The following is a 16,490-nucleotide window of genomic DNA, read 5'->3' as shown; positions in this document are numbered from 1 at the left end:
TCTTAGCACAGTAGCAGTGCAGTCCCTGCAGAGTACACTTTCCCCTTCTAAGGCCATTGACATCAGTGTCACTCTGCTTAGGACTGCAGTATAAATGTGCAAATTTTATTGATCTGTTGTGCACAATACAAACCTCTTCTCAGAAGGCTATTATTACTTCTGTATGGAATGGGATTGTGCAAATGTCGCACTGCTGGTGTCATCCATAGTGACAAGTTACTTGACTCCATTATGCCCTTTTCATCATGTCTGAGCATACTGGGAATGTTTATTTATTGGGTGTATTTGGTATATTTATTTTTGCAGTGAACTAAAAAAACCCTAAACTTTTTTTTAAAAGGGGTTATGAACATAAGAACATAAGAGAAGCCATGTTAGATCAGGCCAATGGCCCATCTAGTCCAACACTCTGTGTCACACAGTGGCCAAAAAAAATTATAAGTACTTCCTTTTATCCGTTTTAACCTGTCTGCTCAGCAATTTCATCAAATGCCCACGAGTTCTTGTATTGTGAGAAAGGGAGAAAAGTACTTCTTTCTCTGCTTTCTCCATCCCATGCATTATATTGTAAACCTCTATCATGTCACCCCACAGACGACGATTCTCCAAGCTGAAGAGTCCCAAGCGTTTCAACCTTTCTTCATAGGGAAAGTGTTCCAGCTTTAATCATTCTAGTTGCCCTTTGCTGGACTTTCTCCAATGCTATAATATCCTTTTTGAGGTGCGGCGACCAGAACTGCACACAGTACTCCAAATGAGACCGCACCATCGATTTATACAGGGGCATTATGATACTGGCTGATTTGTTTACAATTCCCTTCCTAATAATTCCCAGCATGGTGTTGGCCTTTTTTATTGCAAAGGCACACTGTCTTGACATTTTCAGTGAGTTATCTACCACGACCCCAAGATCTCTCTCTTGGTCAGTCTCTGCCAGTTCACACCCCATCAACTTGTATTTGTAGCTGGGATTCTTGGCCCCCATGTGCATTACTTTGCACTTGGCCACAATGAACTGCATCTGCCACGTTGACGCCCACTCACCCAGCCTCAACAGATCCCTTTGGAGTTCCTCACAATCCTCTCTGGCTCTCACCACACTGAACAATTTAGTGTCATCCGCAAACTTGGCCACTTCACTGCTCACTCCCAACTCTAAATTATTTATGAACAAGTTAAAGAGCATGGGACCCAGTACTGAGCCCTGCGGCACCTCACTGCTTACCATCCTCCATTGCGAAGACTGCCCAGTTATACTCACTCTCTGCTTCCTATTACTCAGCCAGTTTTTGATCCACAAAAGGACCTGTCCTTTTACTCCATGACTCTCAAGCTTTCTAAGGAGCCTTTGATGAGGAACTTTATCAAAAGCTTTCTGGAAGTCAAGGTAAACAACATCTATCGGGTCTCCTTTGTCCACATGTTTGTTCACCCCCCCAAAGAAATGTAACAGGTTAGTGAGGCAAGATCTTCCCTTACAGAACCCATGCTGAGTCTTCCTCAATAACCCGTGTTCATCAATGTGCCTACTCATTCTGTCCTTGATAATGCTTTCTACCAACTTTCCTGGTATTGAAGTCAGACTGACTGGCCTGTAATTTCCCGGATCTCCTCTGGAACCCTTTTTAAAGATGGAGGTGACATTTGCTACCTTCCAGTCCTCAGGAACGGAGGCAGATTTTAATGAAAGATTACAGATTTTTGTTAGAAGATCCACAAGTTCAACTTGGAGTTCTTTCAGAAATCTCGGATGTATGCCATCTGGGCCCGGTGACTTATTAGTTTTTAATTTGTCTATCAGTTGTAGGACCTCAACTTTTGTCACCTCAATCTGACTCAGGTCTTTCAACACCCCTTCCAAAATTAGTGGTTCTGGGGCGGGCAAAAAGTTCTCATCTTCCACGGTGAAGACGGAGGCAAAAAATGCATTCAGCTTCTCAGCCATTTCCCTATCCTCCTTCAGTAATCCTTTTACCCCATGGTCATCCAAGGGCCCCACTGCCTACCTGGCTGGTTTCCTACTTCTAATATATTTGAAGAAATTTTTATTTTTGGTCTTTATGTTTTTTGCAATATGCTCCTCATAGTCCCTTTTTGCCTGCCTGATCACAGTCTTGCATTTGATTTGCCACAGCCTGTGTTCCCTTTTACTAATCTCACTTGGACTGGTTTTCCACCGCTTAAAGGAGTCCTTCTTACCTTTTACAGCTTCCATTACTTTGTTTGTTAACCATGCAGGTCTTTTCTTATGCCTGTTTGTGCCTTTCCTAATTTGTGGTATGTATTTTATCTGAGCTTCTAGGATTATAGTTTTAAATAGTCTCCAAGCTTCTCCAAGGGTTTTGACCATATTTATCTTTCCTTTCAGTTTCCTCCTCACATGCCTCCTCATCTCAGAGAATTTGCCCCTTTTAAAGTTAAACGTGGTTGTGGCGGTCTTTTTGGGCAACTCCCTATTTATACAAACGGTGAAATCAATAACATTATGGTCACTGCTCCCAAGTGGCGCAATCACTTTTACATCTCTTACCAAGTCTTGGCATTACTTAGGACCAAATCCAGGATCGCCCCACCCCTGGTAGGTTCTGAGGTTATGGTCTAGCTACAGTTAAGCAAGGCTACAACCCTCATTAATTAAAACTACAACAGGGCTGATTACAGACTGGCACTTTGGGCCGACTCAGAGACGTCTCTGAAGTCGGCCCAAATAATCCCTCCACACTCAAACATCTGCCGGGTGTCCCCAGCCCGTACTCACCCCGTCCTTCCGGCTGCTCCACCCGGCTCAAAAAGCTACCACTGTGAAAGCGGTAGCAAAGTTTTGAGCCAGCCGTCAGTCGCCTCCCTGCCGTCTGGAAGGGGAAGGGTGCAAGTGAGGCAGCTTGGTGGTGTGGAGCAGCCCCAAACTGTTTCCGGGTTTTTTTTTTAAAGGACCCAATCAGAGCGCTGGAGCACTCGTGTGCATCAGTGCTCCCCGCCCCCCGGGGAAAATAGAGGAATCCGGCTTCCAGGTTGCCTTCCTGTGCAGAGGCATCTGGCAGCCGTGCGGACCGGAGGCAAGAGGCATGCGGGGAGGCTCCGGGGCAGCTCGTTTTGGGCTATCCCGATTTGGGATGCCTCCAAGCCACCCCGGAATGCCCATCTGTTATCAGCCCAGGATACCTTGCTACTGGTGCTCAACCAAAACTTGGAATACTGCAACAAATAAAAAATGTAGTTTTTTTCTTGAGTGCACAGAAAAAGCTTTCCTTTTTGTAGTAATCAACAGGGCTGCCATCTCTGAGTTTAGAAATACCTAGAGGAAGGGTGGGATTTAAAGAGGGCAGGAACCCCAGCAGGGTATAATGTCATACAGACCATGTTCCAAAGCAGCCATTTGCTCCCAAGAAACTGATCTCTGTTGGCTGGAGACCAGTTGTAATTCTGGGAGGTCTCCAGCCACAATCTGGAGGTTGGCAACCTAACAAAACAAAAGACAATAGGTGCAACAGAGGAGGGAAAACAACAACAGAAGACTCAGTGCATCAAGAAAAAATTCATCATGAAAATACTGTTCATGAATCCCCCTGGCTGTGTATCACCTATAAGAGGCTTCTTGTTCATTCCCCCAGTAAACTCCATTTTGTATCTACTGCCTAAATTGCTATCCATTTCTCTTTGTTGTTGTTCTGCCATCTTTTGTATAGGTCAGGGATTCCTAGTGAAGCTTCCAGCAAAATAATGGCCCTAGTCTGTAATCAAGTGTGCACACGGCACAATGGAGATCCTTAAAGGAAGAAACTTGCCTAGGAACAGACTTGGTAGCTTATCAAAGATTTTCTCAATTTGAATTATTACATCTTTTTCTTTTGAGTACTGTGGAAACTGGCTGAAGATTAGATGGAAGCTTTTTTTTTCTTTTCAAAGTTATTTCTTCCTGTACAGCTTATCAGCAAATAGGAGTCTGCTTGGAATGGGCATTAGCCTGGGTATGCATCCAAGTGTGTGTGTGTGTATACACCCCCCCATCCCCCGCAGCAATATGCATGCAAATACAGACATCCACAAAACATACATACAATCATATGGAGTACCATATATACAGATATCTGCGCAGCTGCACCACATGCATCTGTGTGCCAACACACTTGTACTTGAATATGGAGATAACAGGCACTGTTCACCCACACGTATGTGCAAATTTCATATTTAAAATAAATTTAGTTTTAGATGCTGCCATTGCCTTTTTGTAAGGAAAAGGCTTTGTTACAGATTTTTCTCAGATTTTGACTTGAAATTTGAAACACAAATGATGCAAACTCAGGCTCACCAAACTTCCCCTTTCCTCTGTCAGTTGGTTAACACCACTAATTAAAATGGATTACAGTTGTTAAGCTGAACAGGGCAAGTGCTTCTTGCAGAGTTCTGTCTGGAAGCCCTCCACTCCCTGGTGTGAAAGTAATGTTATGCAGCGAGAGTCCTAGAGCATGTCTCTTGTATTTCGGATTGCACAGCATAGCACCATGCTGAAGATCATGCCGAAGATCTGGAAGATAAAGACCATACGTTAGGAATGAACAGCAAAGTCCCGCCTCCATCTCTACTGTTGTAACCACACAAGAAACACATCACTTGGATCAAGATCATTCAGGCAGCTTTGCATCTGAGAGACAAACCACAAGCAGCCACAGGTCCATCCTGTGGCCACCGACCATTTTGTGATTCTTTAAAAATTATCACAAGGCCCAATGCTGGATTGGGTGCATGGCAGCCCCAAGAGCTCTTGTTCCCCCCCTCGTCTTTTCAGGTGCAGAAACAGCCCCATGGCTGTTTCAGCACTTGAAAAGGCATGTGTGGGGAGGAATTAGAGCTCCTCAGCCACTGGGCTGCGTGCCTGAGCCAAATCAGGGCCTTGCAGCAATTTTAAAGAACTACAATTGCTTAAAATGATATTGACGGCTACAGGACAGACCTGCGGCCACTGTCACTTGTAGTTTGGCCCTGAGGGTCAAAACAGTTGAGAAGCCCCCCAATTATTAAAATACAACTGCAGCTGCACAGGGCCTACATTCCAACTTGTGTCATGGCTTGGACTAAGATAGAATTTAACCCTCCACCAGCTGCATAGTTTAGCTACCCAACTTGTCTTTCCCCCTGTCACAGTTATTAACAGCTCAGGAATATGGCCTGCTTTGATTAAGACTGAACATTCGGACCTCTCTCCATATGGCTCTGATCCATACTTGGGGCTATATGGCTGCAGTCTTCAGGTTCAAAACACTGAGAATAATCACTCATAGGTCTTCCAGCCAGGGCAGTCTCATCCATGAGGTGAGGCAGTTCGTCCCTGCCCATTCTCTTACCTTGTCTTTTTCTTGATGCTGCCCAGATATCTGTTCCTGCCCAGATAGGGTTGCCAAGTCCAATTCAAGAAATATCTGGGGACTTTGGGGGTGGAGCCAGGAGACATTAGGGGTGGAGCCAAGATCAAGGCTGTGACAAGCATAATTGAACTCCAAAGGGAGTTCTGGCCATACATTTAAAGGGACGGCACACCTTTTCAATTCCTTCCATAAGAAATAATGAAGGATAGGGGCACCTTCTTTTGGGGCTCATAGAATTGGACCCCCTGGTCCAGTCTTTTTGAAACTTGGGGGGTATTTTGGGGAGAGGCACTAGATGCTATACTGAAAATTTGGTGCCTCTACCTCAAAAAACAGTCCCACCAGAGCCCCAGATACCCGCAGATCAATTCTCCATTATTTTCTATGGGAATAAATCTCCCTAGGGAATAAAAGTGTTTCCAGCAGACATTTCCCTCCCCTCCCCCCGCTTTCTGACAACCCTGAAGCTGGGGGAGGCCTCCAAACCGGAGGATCCCCTGCCCCCACCTGGGGATTGGCAACCCTATGCCCAGAAGCTGGAACACCTAATACTCCTTGCCTCCTTGTGTCTTGACTTTGAAGGCTTTCAGCAAGGTGAGCACTCCCTACAGGGCTCCCCTCACAGGATTTCTTCCTTTCACGAGATTAGCCATTCTTTCAGTTGCTCTTGGGTATGCCCTGTTGGAGTCTGGTACTATACACAATATGAGTTCTGCCTCTCAGTGCCTGACGCTGCATTTGGCTTTTCTAAGACTTTAGTCCTTTGTTTAGAAAGTCTCCAGGGATTCTGCCTGAGGTAGCTTACAAAATAAATTTTAAAAAAAACCCCTATAAAAAGTTGCTAATTAAATTTCAGTGTTAAAATGCCAGCCAGGACATAAAATATCTTAAAATGGCAACTCTAACTATAAAATAGCTTAAAATGGCAACCCTAATTATACGATTAGGGTAGCCAGCAACTGGCTGGCAACTGATTGAAGTTTGGAGTAGGGGGTGGGGACTAGGGAGGGGTGCCATTGAAGAAATGGTGTTATTTCACAAGAAAAACCTGGACATGATGTCATGCCATTCTAGAAATCACCAGATATTTTCTGGGGTTTCCCTGGAAGTGAAATAACTGAGATGTTATGTTTTTCTCCTGATGGCCACCAGAGTGGAGGACAGCAATGGCAACTTGTGGCACAAGAAGATGTGAGGAAGCTACACTGGGAGGCTGCACAGTAGTGGAAAAAATAGTCCTTAAAGCTGCATAGGGTTGCCGGCTTCCAGGCGGGGCCTGGAGATTTCCTGGAACTACCACTGATTTCCAGAATATAGAGATCACTTCCCTTGGTGAAAATGGCTGTTTTGGAGGCTGAGCTCTATAGTATTATACCCTGCTAAAGGCCGTCCCCTCCACAAACACTGGCCTCCAAACTCTATCCCCCAATCTTTGGGCATTTCCCAACCCGGAACTGGGAAGCCTGCCATTGCTTTTTGATGGCTGAGTCAGAAGCAAAGTCCTGTGCTCTACTTGCTCACACTCTTGGGTACAATCTGTTAATGTGGTGATTGATCTTTGAACTTGCTGGGAGATGCAATGTCCTCTTAAACGTTCAGCTATTGGACTGACTTCAGCTTTACCCCCCAAAGCCTTTTTGAGTGTGAACAGTATATTTAGGCCGTTACCAAACAATTTCGACTCCATCAGTATTCCTTATCATTTAAGCTACATCTGGATGGCCCTTAGAAGGTAGAATAATCATTAGTACAAAGCAGGACACAAACAGATGCAGGCCGGACAATTCTTATCCAAGTCTACACAAGTAAGTTGTGTCAGAGGATCACTTTCTAAAGCTGGATTTGTGTACAATGGCGACACCTAGAGACTTACATGACTAACTACCAGGACCCCAAGTGAGATAAATGTTTCTCTGTGAACAGATCTCCCTATCATATTTAAAAGGAGAAAAGCAGCTGCACCAAGCATCTATTTGGTCTTTGTATTACAATAAAATCTACAGATATAGTTGGTCTTTGTGAGCATTTCTAAAGCAGGAAAAGCAAGAGATCTATGCAAACATTCACTTCCCCCCAACCAGAGTTCAGCACCTTTTATAATCAAATCAAACTGAACCGAAGGACTTCCTCCACCTTTATGGTCATGATCAGGTGTACCACAGATGTCTTGCAGTGATTTTGCTGACATGGAACAATGTGGGGAATTTGATATATAACAGTGATAACAATGACAATAATTAATAATACTAATTAAAAAAATCAGACAACTACTTACTGTGATTCCCGCAATTGCGATTCCAACAATGCCAACTAAATGAAGCTTTGAATCAATGAGAATCTGGATTTCATCTAGGCAGTTCTGTATGAGACATTAAGGAAGACACATTTCACTTCAAAACACTGAGAAGCCATCCTGATCTTTATTAAGTTCATGCACTCATTTTGCCTGTGACCCATTAGGAAACATCCCATCTGCCTCCCTTCTTCCAGCCACTGAATTCACTCTCCCCCTGTCTCTGCCTTTGGGTGCCACCTCTGCTGCCTCAGCTGTCCTGCAAAAAAGTGCCCAGCTGTCTGCAGCCTTTAGCTATACCCCACTTGTGGAGGTGAAAGTAATTTACATTACTTACTGATACTGTTTCTCAGCTGGGTGGTGAGGATGGTGGTGAACACAGAAAATGAGATACTACTTCAGTGACTTTCATTCTGTCTCTTCACACTGGCCTGTAACAGCTTACTTACACAACCCAGCTTATCTGATTTGGCTTTCTGTGCCATTGAAGCATTTGCTTAGACTTCTATGGCTACTTGATGTTTTGGTATTTATGCATGTTAGGTACATCTGTGTTCAACCAGACCTTTCCACCTTAGCATGCCCAAGCTCTGATATAGTTTTTCTGTCCCTGTAGACCTTGGTGCATTTTAAAACCTTTAACCTGTTTTATTACAGTCTTCTCCTCAGAGGCATAAGAAAACCTGCACATCTATATTTACCATCAGGAGGTGACGTAACTGCCACTCACTTTCCCCACCTGTAGTTAATTGATTAGAGCATGAGATTCGGAATGGAGGGTGTGATATAAATCCAATATCTTCTTCTTCTAATTCTTCTCTATGTTTGTAACACTCACAAACATTTCCAGGAGCTCATCTTAGACCTGGAAGTGTTGGAAAGGCATGTACCAAGTTCACTATCTCAAAGGCACCACTATGTCCAAATGAATCTCCGTCTACCATGGAAGACACCTATGATGTCCTACTGCCCCTTAGCATGGTCACATACCAATTACAGGTATCTGCATGTTTATTCACCAGTAGGACAAATAACAGTTCCACAGAGCTATTTCAGCTTTAGAAAATGGCACAGAGAAAACGCTTAACCTTCCCTCCCTTGCCCAGCACCATGGTCTTGATCTGAATCAGGCTCACACATATTTTTATTTATGTTATTTATAATCCACCTTTTCTCACAGGGACACAAGGTGGATAACGCATAGTACAATCAACAAAGTGGGATATTCAGTAATAGCGCATTAGGATCTCAGAAGTCTGGAGCCACCAGAGGGAAGTGAAGCATAGCATAAGTATTAACACGACACACTAAGTGGTACAGAAATTACTAAATAGGATCCTACTTACAATAAGCTATATGCAGCATTATAGAACACAGTCCAAAACATTTATCCAACTAAGTTTGTAAACTCTTTTCTACAGAGCAACCTGATTACCTGCCCAAGACTCCTAGTGTCTTGTGTGGTTTGGCCCTCAAATATCCTGGAAGGATGCAGACAAATTTCAAGGGGAGAAGAGACATTCTGAGGATGTTAAGCTGCCAGTGTCAGCCGTTTAAAATTCAGCATTTCTCAATGGCACATCAAGAGACTAATGAAACCAGAAACTACTCTGCCCCCTGTCTAGATAGCTCAACTGTCTCTGCTTGACTCCCCCACCTCCAGGTTCTCAGTCCCAGTTTCCTTTACTGTTGCCATTTTCCATTCCGAGGTTATTTTTACTACACTACAGTATCAGAATGATCTTTCTGCCAGAAGAAACTTACTTTGTGTTCTTGAATGTCTTTCGGACAGGTGGCTTTCACTGGAAGATCAGTTTCTTTCCCACAACACTGAAGCTACAGAGAGAGAGAGGGTAGAAAATGATTTAAAACCTCCAAATCAGATGAAGTCATTTTTCAAAATGCCAGAGAAGCCACTTTCAAATTTATCTTAAAATCTTCTCCCAGAGGATAATCTGTTTTCTGACTGCTATACTTCTCAGCAAAAGACAGGAAAGCTTTGCTTACTTTAATAGCTCCAGTTTTGAACATTTTCTCATTACTAACTTTTTCAGCAAAAAGGTTTTAAAATAACTAGTATTACGTTTCAACATTTTTACCACACATTATTACACATATCTCTGTGTTTATCACCACTGGAACAAATAGCAGGTTAACACAAGTGACAGAATTACCACATAAAATCCTGTACAAATATGTATCTCCTTTTAAAAAAACACCTTCCTTCTCCATTTTAGCATTGCTACTAATGGTATGCTGCTACTATCAGGGTGTATCATAATACTGTAGACAGATGATAGCTTATAAGATAATTGAAAGCAAAATTCCTGTGATATACATGCTCATTTTATTTGGCCAGTGGTCATCTCTCCTAAGACATGCTTTAAAAACAATGTAACTCATTCACTGGAAATGAGCACATGCAGAATGAAAGCTTGAAGAGAGATGAATATCCTGTGGGACTGCAGTGCAATACAATAGTTTATTTTTTCTCATTTTTGAAACAAAACTGAACATTTTCTTTCATGCGATGGTATGCATGATGGGATTGTCTGTGTATGTTACAAACTTGTACTGAGCTCACAGAAATAAAGCTTAAATAATAAGCAAACCATGAGTAATTGCCTCTCTTGTCTGCCTTTCAACACCTTTTTTAAAAAATGCCTGTCTTCAACCTGAATTACCAGCTAGAAACTGTAAAAGTCCATCAACCCTGACCTGGATGACTCAGATCAGCAGGAACTTGCCAGACCTGGGAAGCTAAACAAGGTCAGTCTTGGACAGTATTTGGATGGGAGAAGGAATTCCAGGGTCACTATGCAGAGGAAGGCAGTGGCAAATCACCTCTGTTAATCTCTTGCCTTGAAAACCCCAAGGAGTTGCTGTAAGTCAGCTATGACTGGAGGGTACTTGTGTGTGTGTCAAGAGACAGATAGATATAATACACACACATATTCACTGAATGTGAAGAATTTACTGAGTTTGCTCACCTGTGAACTGGAATTTATGTTCCACTTGAGTTTCAGTTTGCAGAGAAGCAGGTTATTTCAAAGACTGGTTGCAGTTCTCTGACTAGGGATAGGCACAAATTGAACCACAAAGCAAAATTTGTCATGAATTTTGCCCTATTCATGACTTGCAAACCGAAAGTTTATGGCCATTCATGGATAGAGCAGAAAGCAGGGGTTTAAAGGGATTCTGATTCCCTTTAAACCCCTGTTTTCTGTTCCCTGCAAAAGCTGCAAAACCAGCTTTAAAGGAACAGCACAAAAAAGTGAAACAGCTGAGCGGCATGGACTGCCTCCCCACTGCTCAGCTATTTTTCTGGTTTTCTCTGTCTCAGGGACTCTCATGAGTTCCATCAAGCCGTAGTAATGTCAGCTAATGGCGATATGAGGCAGGTCCAAGACAACATTGTATTCTAGAATTTTCTGTCAGTTCTAAGTTTTTATATATCTAGCTTGTCATCTCTTTTATTGCCATTTTTGTCAACGATTTCACTACTGATTGGGGTAGATATTTATGCTAGAGATTTTTACTTATAAATTTACATTTTTAGATCAACTTTTAAACAATCTTTAATCTGCTATTCCTTACCAAGTACACAACATTATCATCAAATGCTGCCCTGAAGAAGCAAGTGAAAAATTAAGATACAAAAAGAGCACTGTATACAAGGCATACAGGTATGATTTATGATACATGCAAATCATTTCCAGATCTCAGGAATACATTAAATGAGAGCCTTGTGCCTGAGGGTCACCAGATTTCTTTTTGCTGGGGGTGAGCAGTACAAAACAACCCTCATCCTCTGGCTGGCCAAAGGCACTGCAAGTGGGAAAAAAGGGCCATCAAAAATCCTAAATGCTGCACAATTGCCTTCAAAAATTCTGATTGCTCCACAAAATGTATAGTTCATCCTTCATGGGCCCTATATTGTCCTAATTAAGAACCGCTAGCTTAACTCTTTTTATTGTTTTTAATTAAATAAACAGCTGCCTTAAAAGTATTTTAATTGAAAGTATGCAGAACTGATATCTTAAATTTTTTAAAATAAAACTTTTATGCTTCGAATGCTGTTTCAGCATTCTGATTTTTAGGAGCAGGGCAAGGGGGGCACCATCTTTTTGAAGCCTCTTGGGGGAAACTTTGATGAGCAAAACATTAGAGATCACACACATTACTCACCGCATCGTGGAACTGGATCAGTGTTTTGTTGCCTTTCTCTGCATCTTTTAAATAGTCTTCATAAGCTTCATTATAAATAGCTTGGACTTCATCAACAGCCTGCAGGAAATTAAAAATTGGACTTACTATAGATGTTCATTTTACTTGAGAATAAAGGAAGATACTCTGGAACATGGAAAAACCAGTGGAGTTTCTAGGATCTTCTTGATTTTTCCTTTTGTCTGCTACCTACTGGTGGAATTTCAGGAGAATGAGGGGAACAAAGAGGCTACAGGTGAACAAATAGATAGAAGAATGCTGCAGCTCTTTGCAAAAATGCAGGGTTTTTTTTTTAAACCTAGATGTCTAACCTTGAACTTGTAATATCCCATATCTTCATAGTTTTGTCTCTCTTAAGCCATTCTAAGATGATTTTAACACAAGAATATAATAATGATTGCCAGTATTAGGAGATGACACCCCACCTTTTTGTTCTAAATGCTATGACACAGTTTTATTTTTAGTCCTTTTTGTCCTCATATAAATTTCTCAAATATTCTATGAAATGCCATCAAATTTTGTTATGTAACCATTAGTGGGATGGCAGAAAAGACAAAAAATGGAATATTTTTTGAGTACCACAATCATATCTAGCTATGAAATATTTAACCTGGACATCATTTTAGTCTGTCTTCTGCTTTTTTTAATAAACCAATGTCAGGTTATGGTCTAATAATTAATCAACAGGGCTTTTTTTGGTAGAAAAAGCCCAGTAGGGACTCATTTGCATATTAGACCACATACCCCAATGTCATCATTGTTACCACACAGAGCTTTTCTGTAGAAAAAGCCCAGCAGGTACTTATTTGCATATTAGGCCACACCCCCTGATGCCAAACCAGCTGAAACTGCATTCCTGGGCATTCCTGCTCAAAAAAAGCCCTATCTATTCTATTTAAACCTAGCTATCTAACATCTTTAGTTACCCACGGTGATCCTGTGATAGATCCAGCTTAAACTGCGTGCCAATATTAGTGCCCATCAATAGAAATACAACCTATTTTTTTTGTAGAAGTACAACTTTTTGTAGAAATACAGCTTTAAAATGATGGATGCCTGGTGGGAGGGAGGAGTAGGGCAGCAGGGCTGGAAGAACGTCACTAAATGTGTGAAGCCCCAAAGCCTTCAAAACACTTTTCCTTCTAATGCTATAAATGTACAAGCAACACCATACCACTAAAGACTTTTTTGTGTATTAGACAGCAGCAGTCTTGCCTGATATCAGTGCTGCTAGGGCTTGTACACATCTATGAGAACTTCTGAAACCAGCTGCTGACCTTTGGCCTACTGAGACCCATGGTCTGAGCACAGGCTGAGTTCAGTCCTTACTAGATATCTCCTCCTTCCCATTCATTATCTCACACACAAATACATGCACATGGCTGCCCCTTTCAGGTTCTAGTGCAGGTGTAAGGGAAGGAGAGAGTATTAGATGCCTGGGATTTGGTGGCAGCAACAGGCAAACTCAGCTGTTCTGTACCTCAATGATGCAGCAGATGCCAGCCTCAGCCCACCCAGAGATCTTAAAGAACCTCTGCTGTATTTTTATCTGCTGGTCTTTGACCTGCCTCATCCCCTCCACAATGATGCATCACATAGCTACCGCTAAACATGAACACCAGAAAGAAAAGCAAATGGAATCTGGTGTGACGCTGTAGGTTTGGCCTCAGAAGAACCAAACATTTAATATATGTTGTGAAAGAGGTGTGTGCAGAAACCATTCTGTTGTCACCCCTCACATCTCAAGAGGCCCAATGAAGATGTTTTGCCCAAGGACCTCCCAAAATGTGAAGATGGAACTGGCAGTAAATCTGGGCTTGCCACTTACTTTATGACCGATTTCGCACTCAGCTTACCCTGTGGTCACGTTCCTCTTCTCTGCGCAGCATCTGTCGGATTTCCCACTATCTGTGCCGGAGTTATAGGAAGTGTCGCAGCTTTCACGCAGCAAACGGAAACCACTAAAAACCAGTTTCCGTTTGCTGTGAGAAAGCCGCGACACTTCCTGTAACTCTGGCACAGTTCCGACGGACGCTGCGCAGAGAAGAGGAACGTGACTACAGAGTAAGCTGAGTGTGAAATCGGTTTATATATAAAAATATTTTAACAGACAAAGCTAATCCTCAATGATGTATGTAACGAAAATCACACTTTACATTTTAATGCATCTATCAAAAATGTAGAGTCAGGAGGGTAGCTATGTCAGTTTGAAGTGACAGAACAAAGTCTGAGTCCAGTAGCATCCTTAAGACCAACGAAATTTTATTCTAGGTATAAACTCTTATTTGCATGCACACTCCTCCAAAGGATAAATAGACACAAATCTGACATGAAGAATAAAAAACCTGAAAAACCTGTAGGACAATACTTCAACCTTCCAGGACATTCAATGGGGAATCTCAAAGTAGCTGTTTATTACAAAGGAACTTCAGAAACAGATTAGAATTGGAGATTGCTGAGTTACAAGTTATTACAACACTCAGGACAATAGAACTCCCAGGGCTTAACAGAGATATTAGTTTCTTATCTTGCTACACATGCTCACGCCATTCAGTTATCACATCTGTTAAAACTCCTTTATTTATTTCATTATATTTCTATCCTGCCCGCCCCTCCAAGCAGTCTGTATGCTAATTTGCTGCTTTAGAATTTAGCAATCACCTTCATCCGGTCTTAGCTACATTTACTGCTCAGTTACGTATGCATCTTGACTGTAATTGGTCCTTCCTGGCAGCATCCTCCTCACCTTCTACCTAGGTAATGGTTGATGACTTCTATTTCAATGTAGCTGAAGATGCGTGCATGCACATGAAAGCTTATAACCAGAATAAAATATTGTTGGGCTTAAAGGTGCCACTGGACTCAGGCTTTGCTTTATCAAAACATAATGTGTGAAGAAGTCCCTTCACCCAAGCTTTTGGAATTGTATGCCTAGATAAATCCTAAGGCAGCTCCTTATATTCTGCTTTGGTTTGTGGCTCCTCCACAGAACATAGAAGATAAGGTTCACTCACCGCTTTCTTGCCAATAAAAGCGAAAACTCCAGCAGTGACTTCAGCAGCAAAAATCACCAGCAAGCAAGTAAAGAACTAAAACAGGACAAAGACAGAAAGATCGGTTTAATTTGCATGGTATCTTGGATACAACAGGCTGGATTCAGATGGCTTTTCAATCTTGCTCCTAAAGCCCCTGTCCCTCTTCTGCCCCATGATCCCTGGCATAGCCTTTTTTGTCCCATGATGACTAGAACAGCTTTTTGGGTGGTCAAAGGGGACTCTCTTTTCCCTTGCTTACTAGTGGAAAACACTTTCCCCAAGTTTTGGTAGTTAACATTTAATTAATTAATTATTCAATTTGTTGGCCACCCTTCCCTGCAATCAGGGCTCAGGGTGGCTTATATTAGGAGAAAAATACAATAAATAATCAAAATAAAACAACATTAAAATATAAAGCATCAATTATAAAACAATATGAAATCCAAGATGGTGATAAAACTTTCATAACCCACTTGCCTCTTGGGGTAGAAGGAATGTGGTAAGGTGAAAGGGGGGAGGGAGGAATGTGAGAGGGCCAGACCATTGCTGTCATGCAGACCTGTTACAAAGTCAGTCACACTTCTCTTGGGTCAGTCACACTTCTCTCAGAGCTCTCTCAATTCTACCTACCTCACTTTCTGCTGTGGGGAGAGGAAGGAAAAGTGATTGTAATCCACTCTGTAGTAGTGAAGCTGGTTGGGTAGTGAAGGGTAGGGTATAAAAACCAACTTATTCACCAAACTTAGTAGCTTTTCCCAGGGCTTTTTTTTTTGCAGAAAAAGCCCAGCAGGAACTTATTTGCATATTAGGCCACACCCCCTGATGTCACCATTATTTCACACAGGGCTTTTTTGTAGAAAAAGCTCAGCAGGAATTCATTTGTATATTAGGCCACACTCCCTGGCGCCAAGCCAGCTAGAACTGCATTCCTGTGTGTTTCTGCTCAAAAAAAGCCCTGGCTTTTTCCATCTGGCACTTAAAGGGTTATCAAGTCCCATTTACACCTAGTAGTCCACCTCAGAAAATCCCATCAAGCTTTCCCCAAATATTACTTCTGAAAAACCCATAAAATTGTTTGAAGGAGGCAAATATGTCAGATTGCCCCAGGGAGCATTTTGCCCTATATCAAGAGCTGCTAGTCACCAGTGCAGTGTTTGTGTGTCCCTAGTATCAACAGTATGCAAATGCTTGGACCCCCTTCCACCTATGTCCCATCCTGAGGCATGTTGGTTGTGGGGCTAGGACAAATTACCCATCTCCTTCATTGGTGTTAATGCCAGGTCCATTAATAATAAGACCGCCATGTTATGGATTTTATTACGAAATAGCAAGTGGACCTGGCCTGTATGACAGAGACCTGGGTGCGGGATGGTGAAACTGTCGCCTTGAACCAGTGTAACCCACCTGGGTTTGCCATCTTTCACCGGTCATGGACAAATGGGTGGGAGGAGGGCGCAGTTGCTGTGCTCATCCAAGACTCTTTTACTTTCAGGGCACTCCCTGACCCAAACATTGCTGGCATAGAGTGCACTGGTCTGGTGTGGGAAACTGAGGAGAGTGTGGTGATCTGGG

General features: G+C 42.4%; 1 protein-coding gene across 1 annotated transcript in view; it reads right to left on the bottom strand.

Moving 5' to 3' along the window:
• Positions 1-4,170: 4,170 nt before the first annotated feature.
• Positions 4,171-16,490, bottom strand: part of TSPAN2 (tetraspanin 2) — a 75,182-nt gene continuing 62,862 nt past the window's right edge. The window contains exons 4-8 of the mRNA XM_060233251.1: positions 14,898-14,972; positions 11,845-11,943; positions 9,421-9,492; positions 7,639-7,722; positions 4,171-4,525 (exon numbers count right to left, since the gene is read on the bottom strand). Of these exons, the coding sequence (XP_060089234.1) occupies positions 4,460-4,525; positions 7,639-7,722; positions 9,421-9,492; positions 11,845-11,943; positions 14,898-14,972 (396 nt within the window). The 3' untranslated portion in view covers positions 4,171-4,459. The remainder of the gene's footprint in view (positions 4,526-7,638; positions 7,723-9,420; positions 9,493-11,844; positions 11,944-14,897; positions 14,973-16,490) is intronic.

Source organism: Heteronotia binoei, chromosome 2, assembly GCF_032191835.1.
Source record: "Heteronotia binoei isolate CCM8104 ecotype False Entrance Well chromosome 2, APGP_CSIRO_Hbin_v1, whole genome shotgun sequence".
In the NCBI taxonomy this organism is placed as follows: domain Eukaryota; kingdom Metazoa; phylum Chordata; class Lepidosauria; order Squamata; family Gekkonidae; genus Heteronotia; species Heteronotia binoei.
Note: the sequence above shows the minus strand (reverse complement) of the source record. Positions and strands in the feature narration are given on the sequence as shown.